The sequence below is a fragment of the Pelecanus crispus genome, chromosome 1 (assembly GCF_030463565.1).
Source record: "Pelecanus crispus isolate bPelCri1 chromosome 1, bPelCri1.pri, whole genome shotgun sequence".
Classification (NCBI taxonomy): Eukaryota; Metazoa; Chordata; class Aves; order Pelecaniformes; family Pelecanidae; genus Pelecanus; species Pelecanus crispus.
In genome coordinates, this window is record NC_134643.1 from 35,287,899 (window position 1) to 35,300,820 (window position 12,922).

A 12,922-nucleotide genomic window follows, 5' to 3' on the forward strand; every position below is an offset into this window, starting at 1 on the left:
TATGAGGAGAGTACCACAGGCATAGTCAGAAGGAAATCCCTCTTTTAAGTGTTCGGGCTATTTAGATGAGGTGTAACAAGAAAAGACATTTAATAAAGAAGATGATAAGGAGTATTCCATAACTACTACAAGGAGGGTAGAAGTATGGCATGTGGTTGTGCAATTAAGTCATGTATCACAAACAGTATGTACAAGGAAGACAAAACTGCATAGGCAGCATTAATTCAAGCTTTTTCTGGCTCTCAGATGTTTCATTTTGCAATCTTACCTGCTTTATAGGTAGCTAGTTTGAATTTGGATGTAACAGTGAGGGTTTTTTTGAGAGTCAACATCTGCAGAGGGGAGGATAACTTCTTCAAATTGTCTATCACTGCTGCCCCTCAAATACAATTTCTGCAGCGAGAAGGCTTCAGGAAAGTCCAAAAGAGTGAATTTCCCAGCTCCTGCATCCCAAGAAAGATGGGAGGTGCGGAAAAGCAGGTTTTCAGCAGAGTACTGTCTTCACCTTTCTTTAAAAGTAAGGCCGTTTGGTCTCTCTCTAATCAGGAGTGACTGGAATTCCTTCTGCAGCCAGCAGCAACGTGACGCTCAGACAGGAAGTCAAGTGGGTGTCTGGTCCAAACTTAGCTCAGGGGACAAGGCATCCCAATGCCTGGCCGGTTACCAACCACTTTCTGCTGACAGAAATGTATGACTGTAATGACGCCCCGCATTTTTCTACTTCATCTTTAGTCTTGGTTTATTTCAGTTTATTACATACCAAAAATTTCTTTGTATGTTGAGGAAATGAAAAAAAAAAAAAAAACCTTCTTCTGATTAGGTGCTTGATAATAGTCTCATTGTTGCTAAAAACAGAACTAAAACAGTCCTTTGTTGTTATTAGCAAGTATGAGTCAGAAGGAAAAATGTTAAAGGCACAACATGGCCCTACAGAGGCAGACCAACATTAGTATGTGGTATGCAAATAAACTCATATCTTCCTGAAGTATCTTATATATATCTTATATCTTCCAGAAGTAAATGCTTGTGTTGGTCTTAAGGTCAGAAAGTTGTCTCTATTGGTCACTTAGAACATGAAGTCATAAAAGATCTTGTGATATAGCTGTGATAGTAAGAAGAACTTTATATTTCTGTAACCTTTTTTTCCAGATGATCTCAAAGCACTTTACAAATAATTATGTTTCATGATATCCTGGTAATATAATTTGTTTCTTTTTTATTTACTTGATTTGAAGTTTCCTGAGGCCTGTAGAGAGAAATAACTGTGCTCCTAAACAGGCATTCTGAAATTTTCACCTACGTAAAACCCACAACTGAAGTGTAACCTGTGGGTCCCCCACAAGACTGTCGCCATGCTCCAGCTGGAGGATTTTTTGCAGGTGCCTGTCAGCAGAGGCGATGTTACACAGGCTCTGCTCTGCTCTCTTGTTTCTCAGTACTGATTTATTCCCTGGCATGCTGCAGGAAGCTGTTTTGAAGCGTATCTGAAAATTATGTGAGGTTGCAGACAAGTAGTTTATCCCTCCAGTAATGATTACATTTGGTGCTATTGACAGTCACACCAAAGGCTCACGCGGACAAAATAAAGCACTTCTTTTATCCTTCCAGCCAGATAAGTCATTCCTGCAGAATCTCTTGTTATTCAAAAAAAATCAGCTTACAATACTGTGCTTGTTCAGGGTGTAGTAGACAATAAATAACTGCAATTCCTATGCACATATTTTTCTTCATGCTTGTCTCCATGCTGCCCTTCCCACCATTATCCCGACAATGTTTAACAATGTAATGCCTAGAGAAGCCTGGAAAAGTGAAGACGGGTTTCTTTGTAATGCTACCATTTTTTCTCCCCTGGCATGGACCATCGCTGTAGCTGAGGGGAGCTTCCCACTAGAGTGGTCTCCTTCCATCTTCTGCTGCAGGCATCACATGTAGCCATGACTACAGGAGCGGTCTCAAGAGTGAGACACGGCAGCTCCCCTTAGATACCGGCAAGCCTGGTTGTATGTGAGGAGGAGCACATGGAGCACATGGTAGTCCCCCTCCTGAGGAGCTCTGAGTCAAGGGGCTGAGGTTTGGTTCCATAACATGGTCGCTTGGAACCGAACCGGTTGCCTGAGCTTTTACAGCCCTATGTGGAGGGGCGAGCTTGTCCTCATGTCCCACTTGTCCCTTCTCCAAGTGCCACTCTGTCCCAAGGGCTGGGAGAGTAGATGCTGTTTACCAGCGACTGCTTGTGCTGGATTAGCAAAGAGCGCAGGAAGGGCCTTATTCATTTGCCGAGGTGGCTGCGGGGGGCTGGAGTCTGGATTAAGAGAAGGTGTGCAAGCAGGGGCGTGTGCATGGCAGAGGGCTGCTCAGGGCCGGCCGGGGACCTTCGGTGTGATTTCATCAGTGCAACGCTTCCCAGCTCCGGCAGGATCCTACCGGCTGTGCATGCATCACCTGGTCGTGAGGACCCAAGCAGTGGGTCTGTAGAACAAGGCTGAGGTGCTGAGGAGGTGGTGGCTGCGTTATACACATTTCTGGGCTTTTTGTTACCGCCAACTACCCCCAGTCTCATTCCTTGGAGTGGAGAGCCACTGGTGCTCACCTGATCTGACCCTGCTCTGAAAACGCAGAGGTACACCCATATGAACGTGGCCCTTCTGCCTCTAGGCTAGCCCATATAGGTGTACCCTGAGTGTTTCAAAAAGCTTTATCCATGACCTGGCCCTCCTCTCCTTCAGATTCCTTCTGTTAATAAAGCAGCTAATAGTTCCCCATCTCTCAGTGGTAGGCAAGCGGTTGATTGTGCAGCACTTGGAGAGTTCAGAAGCGCTGCGGAGTATGTGCTAAATATAATTAGTATTTTACAGCTAAATGTATTACTTTTTTTTATTTATTAATGATGTTAATCAATATTAACCTGCTGTCCACTAGAGTATTATTGTAGCATTAGAGTGCACAACCGATTGCCTCCGTCAGTACTTAAAATGTGATTATGCTGAGGCTAAGAAAATTAGAAAGTGCAGTAAATAGACCCTGCACTTTTTTCTTCCAAAACAAAGAGGTATCAATGGGCCTGTTCATTATTTTGGGTTATAATTTGCTACTGTTACTTAAGAAAAATTATGTATTGGAATTTCAGCCCCATTAACTTATGTGTCTATGCACACAAGCTTGTGTGCATTTGTACAATAATAACATTTGTAATACTGTCAAATAATATTACTATTTTTTAAAAAAACAAACATTGTCTCAAAGGAATTATTAACTTCAGAGTACAGCACATCTTTTTGGTTTCCAGTCTTGTTTTTCCCCTGGTAATTATGTTGAATAACATATGATTTTTCATTACAAACTATCCAATAGGGATTACAAGATACACCACACATCTCAGTTAATGTGGCTGTCGGAACCTTAACTATTGCATTCCTATTTGCATTTTACTTCTTACTTTTAATTGAGCAACATTTAATGTTACATTACAATTTATTTGTGTGGGTCTCAATCTTCATCTCTGAAGTATTCAGGCTTAATGAGTCAATTCTTTATTTTATTGATATATAAAGTGTCTGTGGATAGGTCAACTGAACAATGCCCTCGTGATTAAAAGCAATAGAGATTACATTTATGAAGTTAGCTTCACGGGTATGAACTTCTGTGTATCTGGATTCATGCAGTCCAGTATTGATTAATCTTTCATCTGTATTACATTATACATGCATAGTTTGATATATGTATATATGGAAACGTGTATGTATACAGTAAGACATATATACTCACGTGAATGAAATCATGCATGTAAGTAAAGTCATGAGTCAGAATACTGATTAACAGGCAGTCTTTCTATCTGGTTATTGACAATCCAGTTAAGCCAGTTATCGCTAAGTTACATGCTAGTTTTATAAGCTTAAGGGAGACTACATTTAAAGGAAAATTATTTAAACAGTGAAGTACGCAATCACAAATTATGATCAAAAGTTGTTCTGATGTTTGCTGTCTGCCATTTCTTTCTTTTCTATCCTGTGGATAGGTCATATAGGGAAAAGAGCTAAAACCTGTAGTGAAAAAAACTCAAAGCTATGACTACTTTTATGCTTTCAAGTGCTTGAATTTCACAACTGAACCCTGTCTCTTTAAACAGAAGTTATTATAATGCTGTTTCTAAGACTCAAAAGACAAAAAAGCCCAAATAAAAAACCTTCTGGTTTACGCAGTGGCAACATTTCCCCTCCTTATTCATTATCACAAGGTTTGGGCTCTGTGTTTCCAGCATTGCAACACGGAGCAATTTTAGCCCTGGCCAGAGCCTGCGGGGGTCCTGGGGGAGAGCAGAGGCTGCAGGGCTGGGCTGTGTGCCTGGCTGGGCTCAGCTCCCCACGCCCTCGCTTCTTCTGCTGCCCCAGCACCTCCCAGGCTGTCTCCCAACAGGGGCTGTTGGCCATTGCCAACGCTTTCCTCCTGATGAGAGTCTAGTCAACGTGAAAACATCATGATTATGTTTTAAATGAGACTGGAAATGGTCGCAGCAGGCTGCATTTTACACCCATGGCTAGTCCTCAGCAGGAGGGAAATTTGTCAGGGTCAAGTCGGGTTGCTTGATGGGACTATGCCAACTCTAGCTCCCAAGATTTTAGAAATTCACATCTGTGATGTGCCTTGGGTGATAGAGATACTTAGTGTAATTGTGGTCTGGTGATGCCATCTGAAAGTTTAAAGCATTTTTTTTCCTAAAACTTTATTCACAGTGTGCAGTTGTATGTTGATTTGGTGACTGCCTAGATAGTTTCTGAATCCTAGGCCATGTTGTGAAACTAACATAGAATATGTGTGTATATTGGCCGTATGTCAGCATATATATATACACACACATGTATATAAAAACGCATGTATGTATGTCAGCAGCTGCTTGCTCTCGGGTTTGTCACAAATCTCTAGGCACAGGTGGGATTCAAAGAGAACTGTTCTAACCAAGAATCTGCTCAGGCTGTTTGAAGCAACTAAGTTAACAGGACCTCTCTGGAGCAGAGCCTAGCCTTTGCACAAACAACATAAAAAAACAGTGAGTTTAAATTCCCCTGAGCTTATTTAAAATATGGAAATTTTGTCATAATTATGGGGAGACACATCTTGGTTGACTGTTTTGACTTGCCCAACAAACAGTAACAAAATAGTCTACAGGGAGAGGTTTAGAATAAAACTCCTGGGAAATTTTGTCTTGGAAACACTGTCACATGTGGTTCCTAAAACACTGTATGCTCCCTGGAACTGGGGTGCTCCCGACTGAAGACTGGCATTCTTCTCACTTCTGTCACAGTTGAAGAACAACCATTTCAGTCTGCACTTAAGGGGTCTCTGACACCATAACGACATTTCCATGTGCCTTTCTGTGGACCAGACATCCCAGAGCTCCCAAAACCGGACCTGGCATTGCTCATGAAGTTTGGTCTGCGCTGACAGGGAAATTTCAGGGATAGGGTAGGACATCTGGGAATCTTTTCTGTGTCCCCAAAGGCACAGCATGTTCAAGAGATTATTCTCGGTCATTTTGCCTGGCCTGATCCTGCCCTGGGCCACCCTGCGTGCCCAGCCATCTGGAAGCCAAGGCTCCTCTGCGGATCTGTATAGGAGTCTTGCCAGGTTTGGAGATCTTACCATCTCTAATGCAATGCTGAGTCCCATTTCAGACATTTGATATCTGTCAAGTTCAGTGGCACTGCCCTCATTAATGCCATGGATGGATTTGGCCAAGTACCTGCGAGTTTGGTGCTCATTACATGATGTTTCTGATAACATTACAGCTATATATTTCCGGAAAGGAGGGGTTGTTATGTGTGATAGTGCCCTCAGAGTACTCTAAGAAACTACAAAATCATTACTCGAGGATTCAAGTTCCTCTGTCATCAAAGTGTCTGTATCGTTTCACACATGAAATAACACATTAAGATGTTATTAGTGGATATGACAATCTATCCTACTTTCCTCCCAGGACTAGATAATGGCTTATGGGTATATTAATCCTTTTGATTTTGGCATATATTATAACATGATGGATATATGTGGCATACAACAATGTTTTTTGCTTGCTGAGATGTCGCAAATAAAAAGAGAAATAAATCCACATAGGATGTGTCCTTTTTGAGAGTTCATCTGCAGCCTGGTCATGTTCTTTCTTCTCTGGACAATGGTGGGTTTGCGTATTAGGGTGCATGAAACTACTGGGCTTTTGGGTTTCTTTGGGTTTTTTTAATTGCAGAGATGCTTAAACTTCTGGCAGGTGAGGGGACAGATGGGAGCACACTAATTCTGAGACTCCCATCAGGCAACAACATACCTTGTAGACAGCCTATCTAATATTGTGTTCATGACGGCATGCAAATTACTTGACAGATGCATTATTCGGGAATGGTGCTGCACCCCAATGCTCCTCCCATTGCCAAGAGCTATTATGCTATTTTTAAAGAACAAAATTAAGTCAAGTTCTGCTGTTCTTATGTCATGCAGAGACCTCCCAAACTTTATTTTCTCCATTCTACTTCGTGCTACTTTTGTTGTCACTTTGGTCTTCATGTTATATGAGTCCGATGTGCTGAATTTCTCTGTTCACTGAAATGCTGTGTAACAGGAAGCAAGTAAGGAACTGACGAGTAAAGTTCTTCATATTAACCTATCCTACCTGCCTTCCAGGCTGATTTTGATGATAAGCCTGACTCCTTGTTCTTCAGTGATGGGCAGCGAAGAATTGACTTTGTTTTGGTGTATGAAGATGAAAGCAAAAAAATTACTCGTAAGAGGAGTGATTGTAAAAAGCAAAAGGTAAGTTATTTTCCATATAAATCTGAATAATTTGCTGGGTGTTAGAGCGGTGAGCAGAAAGGACAGTGCCGTCACCCAGAATGGCAATTGCATTGCCCTGTCCTAGGAGTACTCTTGGGAGCTGGGAGACTGAAGCCCATCAAACTGAGCAGGGAACAGGGGTGAGCTTAAGCCAGTAGATTGCTGTGAAACGGGTAGAGCACTGCTCATCATGTCTGACAGTGTGTGCTGGGTGACCTCAGACCATCCTCCTTGGAGGGAACCCTTCAGGAGATGTGAGCAGAAAAATGTTGGTACCAGGTTCCCGGTTAGAATTAGACACCAAGATCTTCAAGACTAGAGCAATTTTCTGTACCTATAGTGATTGAATTAGGCCCCTAGTGGACTTTGGTATCAAAATCTGGGTATTCAGAGGAGCCCACAGAAGGAGGCAGCTGACCAGGTGCTCCAGATTACAGTTACAAACTTAGCTGCTGACATTCTGCCCGATAAAATAACGAAGTCATTTATAGGAAATAATTGTACGTCACTTTGCCACCAGCATTTCTCCCTGTACCACTCCTTCCCTTGATACATCAACAGCTTGGCCCTCCCTAGGGACCTTGAAAAAATTTCTGACTCAAGCCAGTGCCTGCTTGATGCTCCTTAGCAACTATGAATGACAATTATAGATTATTTTTAACTATTATTTTTTAATTATTTCAGTAGTTCTATCAGTGGACTACATTCACTATATGGCACCCAGGGCCACCAAAACAAGCTCAGCCATGCCACTGAGCTATTTTAATTGTGAACTACCTGAGAATTATCCATCCATGGGATTGTAGTCCCCTTGACATCTGCTTTCTCCCACCCACCTGCTTCCTTCTCTGATTTAGCAACTCCATGTTCCAGCAGCAGCCTCTGGTAGAGACAGGCAAGGACAAAGATACCACTGAAAGCAGCTCATACACAAATAATGATTTGCAGTTAGGAAAGAGAAGAGTAGGAGTAAAAAGGCCTGTAGCTAAGTTGGTTGATATTCATTACTCAGTGTTGTTGTTGGCAGTAACGGGGCAACCATAAGGAATGTCGTTAGTAGGGTTTGAGGGAGTCCTGCAGTGGGTGGATGTTGCATTACACATGATCACAGGATCAGCAATAAAAATTAATTGAAAGAGATAATTAGAAACAAAAAGCTGCCCCTTTGGAAACAATTGTTTTTATCAATTAGCATTTTACATTTATGTTTGTAATATTTGGCCATTGCCCAAATGTACTTAAAAATATAATGAGTGTCTTTTCCAAACAGTGATGGAAATTAAGTGTGAGCAATGGAGTAGTATTTTTAGTGCAGCATTAATGTTAGGACATTAGCCAGAATGAAACCATGAATAATTAGACCCGGAGATTGTGAGTGATGCGTTAGGTGCTTGCAAAAAAAGTTTACTCTCAAAGGTCTCTACAAAGAGACCTACAGTCTCTCTAACCAGTCCTACAAAGATCTGGAGGTGCACTGAATCTGTGGTGTGCTGAGGAAGAGGAAGCAGTCTACCTACATGTAGCAAATGTGAGAATGAGAGTATATTAGATTACTGATCAGACAAGATGAAGACTGAGTGGCTGGGGAGCAGCTCAGTGGAAGAGGCCCTCATGGTCTTGGTGGACCGCAAGCTGAACCAGAGCCGGCTGTGTGGCCTGGCAACAAAGTGGCCAACAAAGGCTGTATGGGCAGAAGTACAGCCAGGAGACGGGGGTGACGTGGATGTGTCAGAAGGAAGCTGAAAACAGTGGTGATAGCAGTTTTCAGAGCCAGGATTTCCATGGACAGGGAGAATCTGAAGCCTAGGGGTACTGTGGAAGGCATAGGCAAGACTTTTGATGCTGGGAACGCATATGGTGCTGAAAGGGCAGTAGAAAGCACAGGAGACAAGGATGAAGAAGTGGCAGTTACAGAGGACTTCCAAGGACAAGAACAAAGGTTGCAAGTGTGATGACACTGAGCTGGAGAACAAATGAAAAAATCCAAATCTCACCATGAAACAGACAAAGCATTACACGTAGGGTGAAGTACCAGCGGGCACAGAAAGGTGGAGGAAGGAGAAGAGGGAGTGGAGAGAGGTGCAGGTCAGCTCCAAGCACAAAAACACTTTAGTCACCTCAGAGACAGAGATGTCCTTTGTCTCACTTGAGACCACTTGCTATGCAAGTGGAGGAAGCTGCATGTACTGCAAATCTTCATTCCCTAAGCAAATGCTGCACAGACGCTGGCAACACTGGTAACATTTTTCTTTCTGTACCTCCTCCCGAGTGGGATGCAGGACACTGCCTTGGGACTTACCTCACGCTTAAACTACGACTGGAAGGAGAAAAACTGAGAAGTAAAAAAGAAATCAATGTGAATAGAATATTTGAAAAGAAGAAACAAAACACATATACCTTATGTCTGAGATGGAAAAGAAAATTACATTTATGGTACAGTTGTGCATCCTTGGAATTCCAGGGAGAGAATTAACATTTTCCTCCCACAGTTCCCAGAAAGGTGTGAAGATGATGGTGCCCAAGATAAGATACGTAAGGTTTCACCAGTGTTGGCATAAAACCTAGCTGATAGCTTGTCTTTACTGATACTGGTTTTTATTTGGTTATAGTTTTTTTTCTGGAGCAAATGACTTCTACCCTTGTGATGATATACAAGATACCAAAATGAGGAGTATTGCCATTTACTGTCAGCTTTAAATACTGCATACATCACTGTCTGTCTCTGATCAATGACGAACTGAAAATGCCAAATTTTACAAGCAGTATCTTGTGTAATTCAAGGTGCTTTAAGCCTGAATAGGTTCCTTGCTCACACTACTCTGACTGTCCTGACAGTTTTATAGTTATTATCCAGAGGTTTATTGTTCACAGAATTTGGAAACTCCAGCTTATTAAAGAATAGCAGATCCAGTGAAGTCTGTTCTCGTAGGGTGAAATCCTCACCTCGCTGAGGTCAGCAGCAAGGTCTCCACTGGCCATGTGCAATGTCACAGGTCTGTGAAATGTAGGGACCAGGAGCATAGCCACTGGGACAAATTCTGTCCGATGCACACTGCACCCCACCTAATTGCATGATGTGGAAGCTGGGGCAGAATTTAACTTGTTAGTGGACATCTATATATCTACATTTCTGATGTTAAAAGTTTTGGGTGCTGCACTGGGTGGTTTTATATGATACTGAGAGTGGAGGAGTCCCCAAACACTTGCTGAGTTTAGTGGGAAGGATTTGAAAATCAGACCTCAACCTAGGTAACCAATTTACTGGATTCAGGGAAACTGCATAGATCCATCTATTCTTCTGCAGTAAGAGAAGAATCAGGTCCTGGCACCGTCATTATATTTGATTTGAATGGTTTTCTGTCCTTTTTCAAAAGAACTGCATGAGTGTAACTGAGAAACTGGCCCAGCATTAATTTTTATTAATTAATTAGCAGTATTCTTGGGAAAACATCTCAGAGGAGAAAAGAAAATAACTAAAAACATGGAGGTGATTTGGATAGAAGGAACAAAAATATGGGATTCTGAAGCACTTGGAGTTGCACAGTGGTGCTGTACTTCCCTCATTTTTATGTGTTTCTGAAATCTGATTTAAAGGAGGTCAAGTCAAACTACTGAAATGACGTCCTCGTGGAAGTTTCTAACATAATTTATAGATTCAGAAGTTAGCAAAAAAGGTTCATATATGCAACTCAATTTGAACTCCAAACCTTTTTAAGTTGGTATACAATTAATTTTGCAAGCACTAGCAAAACTCAAACTTTCAGGAGCAGATTCCAGAAACTGTACCTTGCAAGCAATTGAAATTCCTGCCCAAAGCATGTTTTTTAAACCTACAATTTATGTACCCTGTTTGTCAGGATAGGTTACCATCAGAATATAAATTAAATATCACCAGTCTTTCCAGGAATGCTCTAAAATGCCAGTTTTATCTGTCGGGGTCCTCAAGGAACTCACTGTTGAAAGTTAAAGGGTCAGCGCCAGAAAGGCGAATTAAAAATCGATCGAGGCAGAATGTCATTCTAGTCCATCTGCTTCCCCCAACACAAATAAATGGAAAGACTGTCAGTAATTCAAGTAGCAATGTGGGCAAAACCTTCATTTCCAGCCATGAAGTAATCTGTGCTTCACAGAAATACACATTTTTTTAATTTTTTTCCAAATTAAATGAAAACTATAATTCATGGACAGTATTACACACATTGGGGTTTTTTAAGTATGGTCTTCAGCAGGGCTAGAGAAGTTTGTCTTCATAAGCAAACAATGAGCAGTTCCTGCCTCTAGACTTGTTTGGTTTAGATAGACGACAAACAAAAAGCTTGGATAACTTAAAAAACTAATTGTACTTTTCCCGCTGTTTAGCATGCGTCACACCTGCGGCGGCAGAACAATACTTGGGTTTACAGAGAGAGGGTGTCCTGGTTTCAGCTGGGATAGAGTTCATTTTCTTCCTAGTAGCAGGCATAGTGCTGTGTTTTGGATTTAGGATGAGAAGAATGCTGATAACACGCTGATGGTTTAGTTGTTGCTAAGTACCGCTTATGCTAGTCAAGGACTTTTCAGCTTCCCATGCTCTGCCAGGGGCACAAGAAGCTGGGATGGGGCACAGCCAGGACAGCCGATCCAAACTGGCCAAAGGGATATTCCATACCATATGACATCATGCTCAGTATAGAAACTGGGGGGGTTGGCCGGGGAGCAGTGATCGCTGCTCGGGAGCTGTCTGGGTATCGGTTGGCGGGTGGTGAGCAATTGCATTGTGCATCACTTGCTTTGTATATTGTTATTATTATTATCATTATTATATTATTATCATTTTACTTTACTTCAATTATTAAACTGTTCTTATCTCAACCCAGGAGTGTTTCTCACTCTTACTCCTCCAATTCTCTCCCCCATCCCATCGGGGCAGGGGGAGTGAGCGAGCGGCTGCGTGGTGCTCAGTTGCTGGCTGGGGCTAAACCACGGCAGAGGGGTACCTCGGTGCCATTTTATGTGGTGATTTGAGGCAGTAGAGGATGTCAGGCTCTACATGCCTGAGGTGTGCCCAGCCAACCTACCCAGGAAGTCTGATAACAAGGATGAAAGGAACCTTTGAAACTGGGAGGAGGGCAACCACACCTGCCCTGGTCCCTGCTGGATGGATTGGTTTTGAAGCAGGAACTCACTGAAATAAAATCTCAGTTCCTGAAGCAACCCCAAACCCAAATTTTACTTCTTTGCCTAATGGATGGAAGGAAGGATAAACAAAGGATGGGAAGAAAAATGGAAGGAGGGAGTTACTCTGAAGTTACTGCATACATTCATAGGACCAGAAACGGGCCTTTCCAAATAGGGCGACTAGAAGCCACTGTTGAGAGCAGGGCTGGACTGCAGTATTGCCAGTTCTGTGTGGTCATGAATCAGGTTTCAGAAAATCACGAGGCTGGCTTAAAATCAGAGGGTATCTCAGAAAATATGTATTTGGAGTTCTTTGGGTTTACTTTTTTTGTGTCAGCCTTTATAGCATATTCTGCTTCACATTTTTATGATTATCTTCAAACATAAGGGAAAGAAACTTAGAGAAGCAGAGCTTCTCAATCAATTAGTTTCCTGATGCTGACAACTGGGACTTTCAGAAAAGCTTCCAAATACCATCAAAGAAGCTGTGAGAGTTGGCAGCTAATATTGATACAGTGATCCTCTCCACTCCCTTTAGCTGATTTCCATGGGGGAGGCTTTGGGCCCCATGCTCTTTCTCTTATTGACTGTGATTTATCTGTTGCCTGTCAGGTAAGGCAGAGGTGGCTATTCAAACACTCCTTCCTTCTTAGGATTTTTCCCCTGAAGCCGCATAGATATTGTTGTGGGGAACTTTTCTCTTTGCGCAAAAGAAACTAAACAAAGATATGAGTTAGCGTTCTTCTGTCACTGTAATCAAAGCAAGTACTCCCTACCATCTACAAAACAGAGGGAAAAAAACAGCTACTGGTCTGCTACCAATTTCCAGACCCGCAATCTTGTTAGTCTCCTCAGCTTGGCAAGACAATCACCAGACATTTAAAGCATTATGGTGAAAAAGCAGCTCCCAAGAGCTAACCCTTCTGCATGCCTGTAGTCCTTGCCA

General features: G+C 42.2%; 1 protein-coding gene across 1 annotated transcript in view; it reads left to right on the forward strand.

The window, feature by feature from the left end:
• The window catches only part of ANO6 (anoctamin 6), a 119,203-nt gene that overhangs the window by 74,824 nt on the left and 31,457 nt on the right, over positions 1-12,922 (forward strand). The window contains 1 exon segment of the mRNA XM_075727890.1: positions 6,670-6,798. Coding sequence (XP_075584005.1) covers positions 6,670-6,798 — 129 coding nt within the window.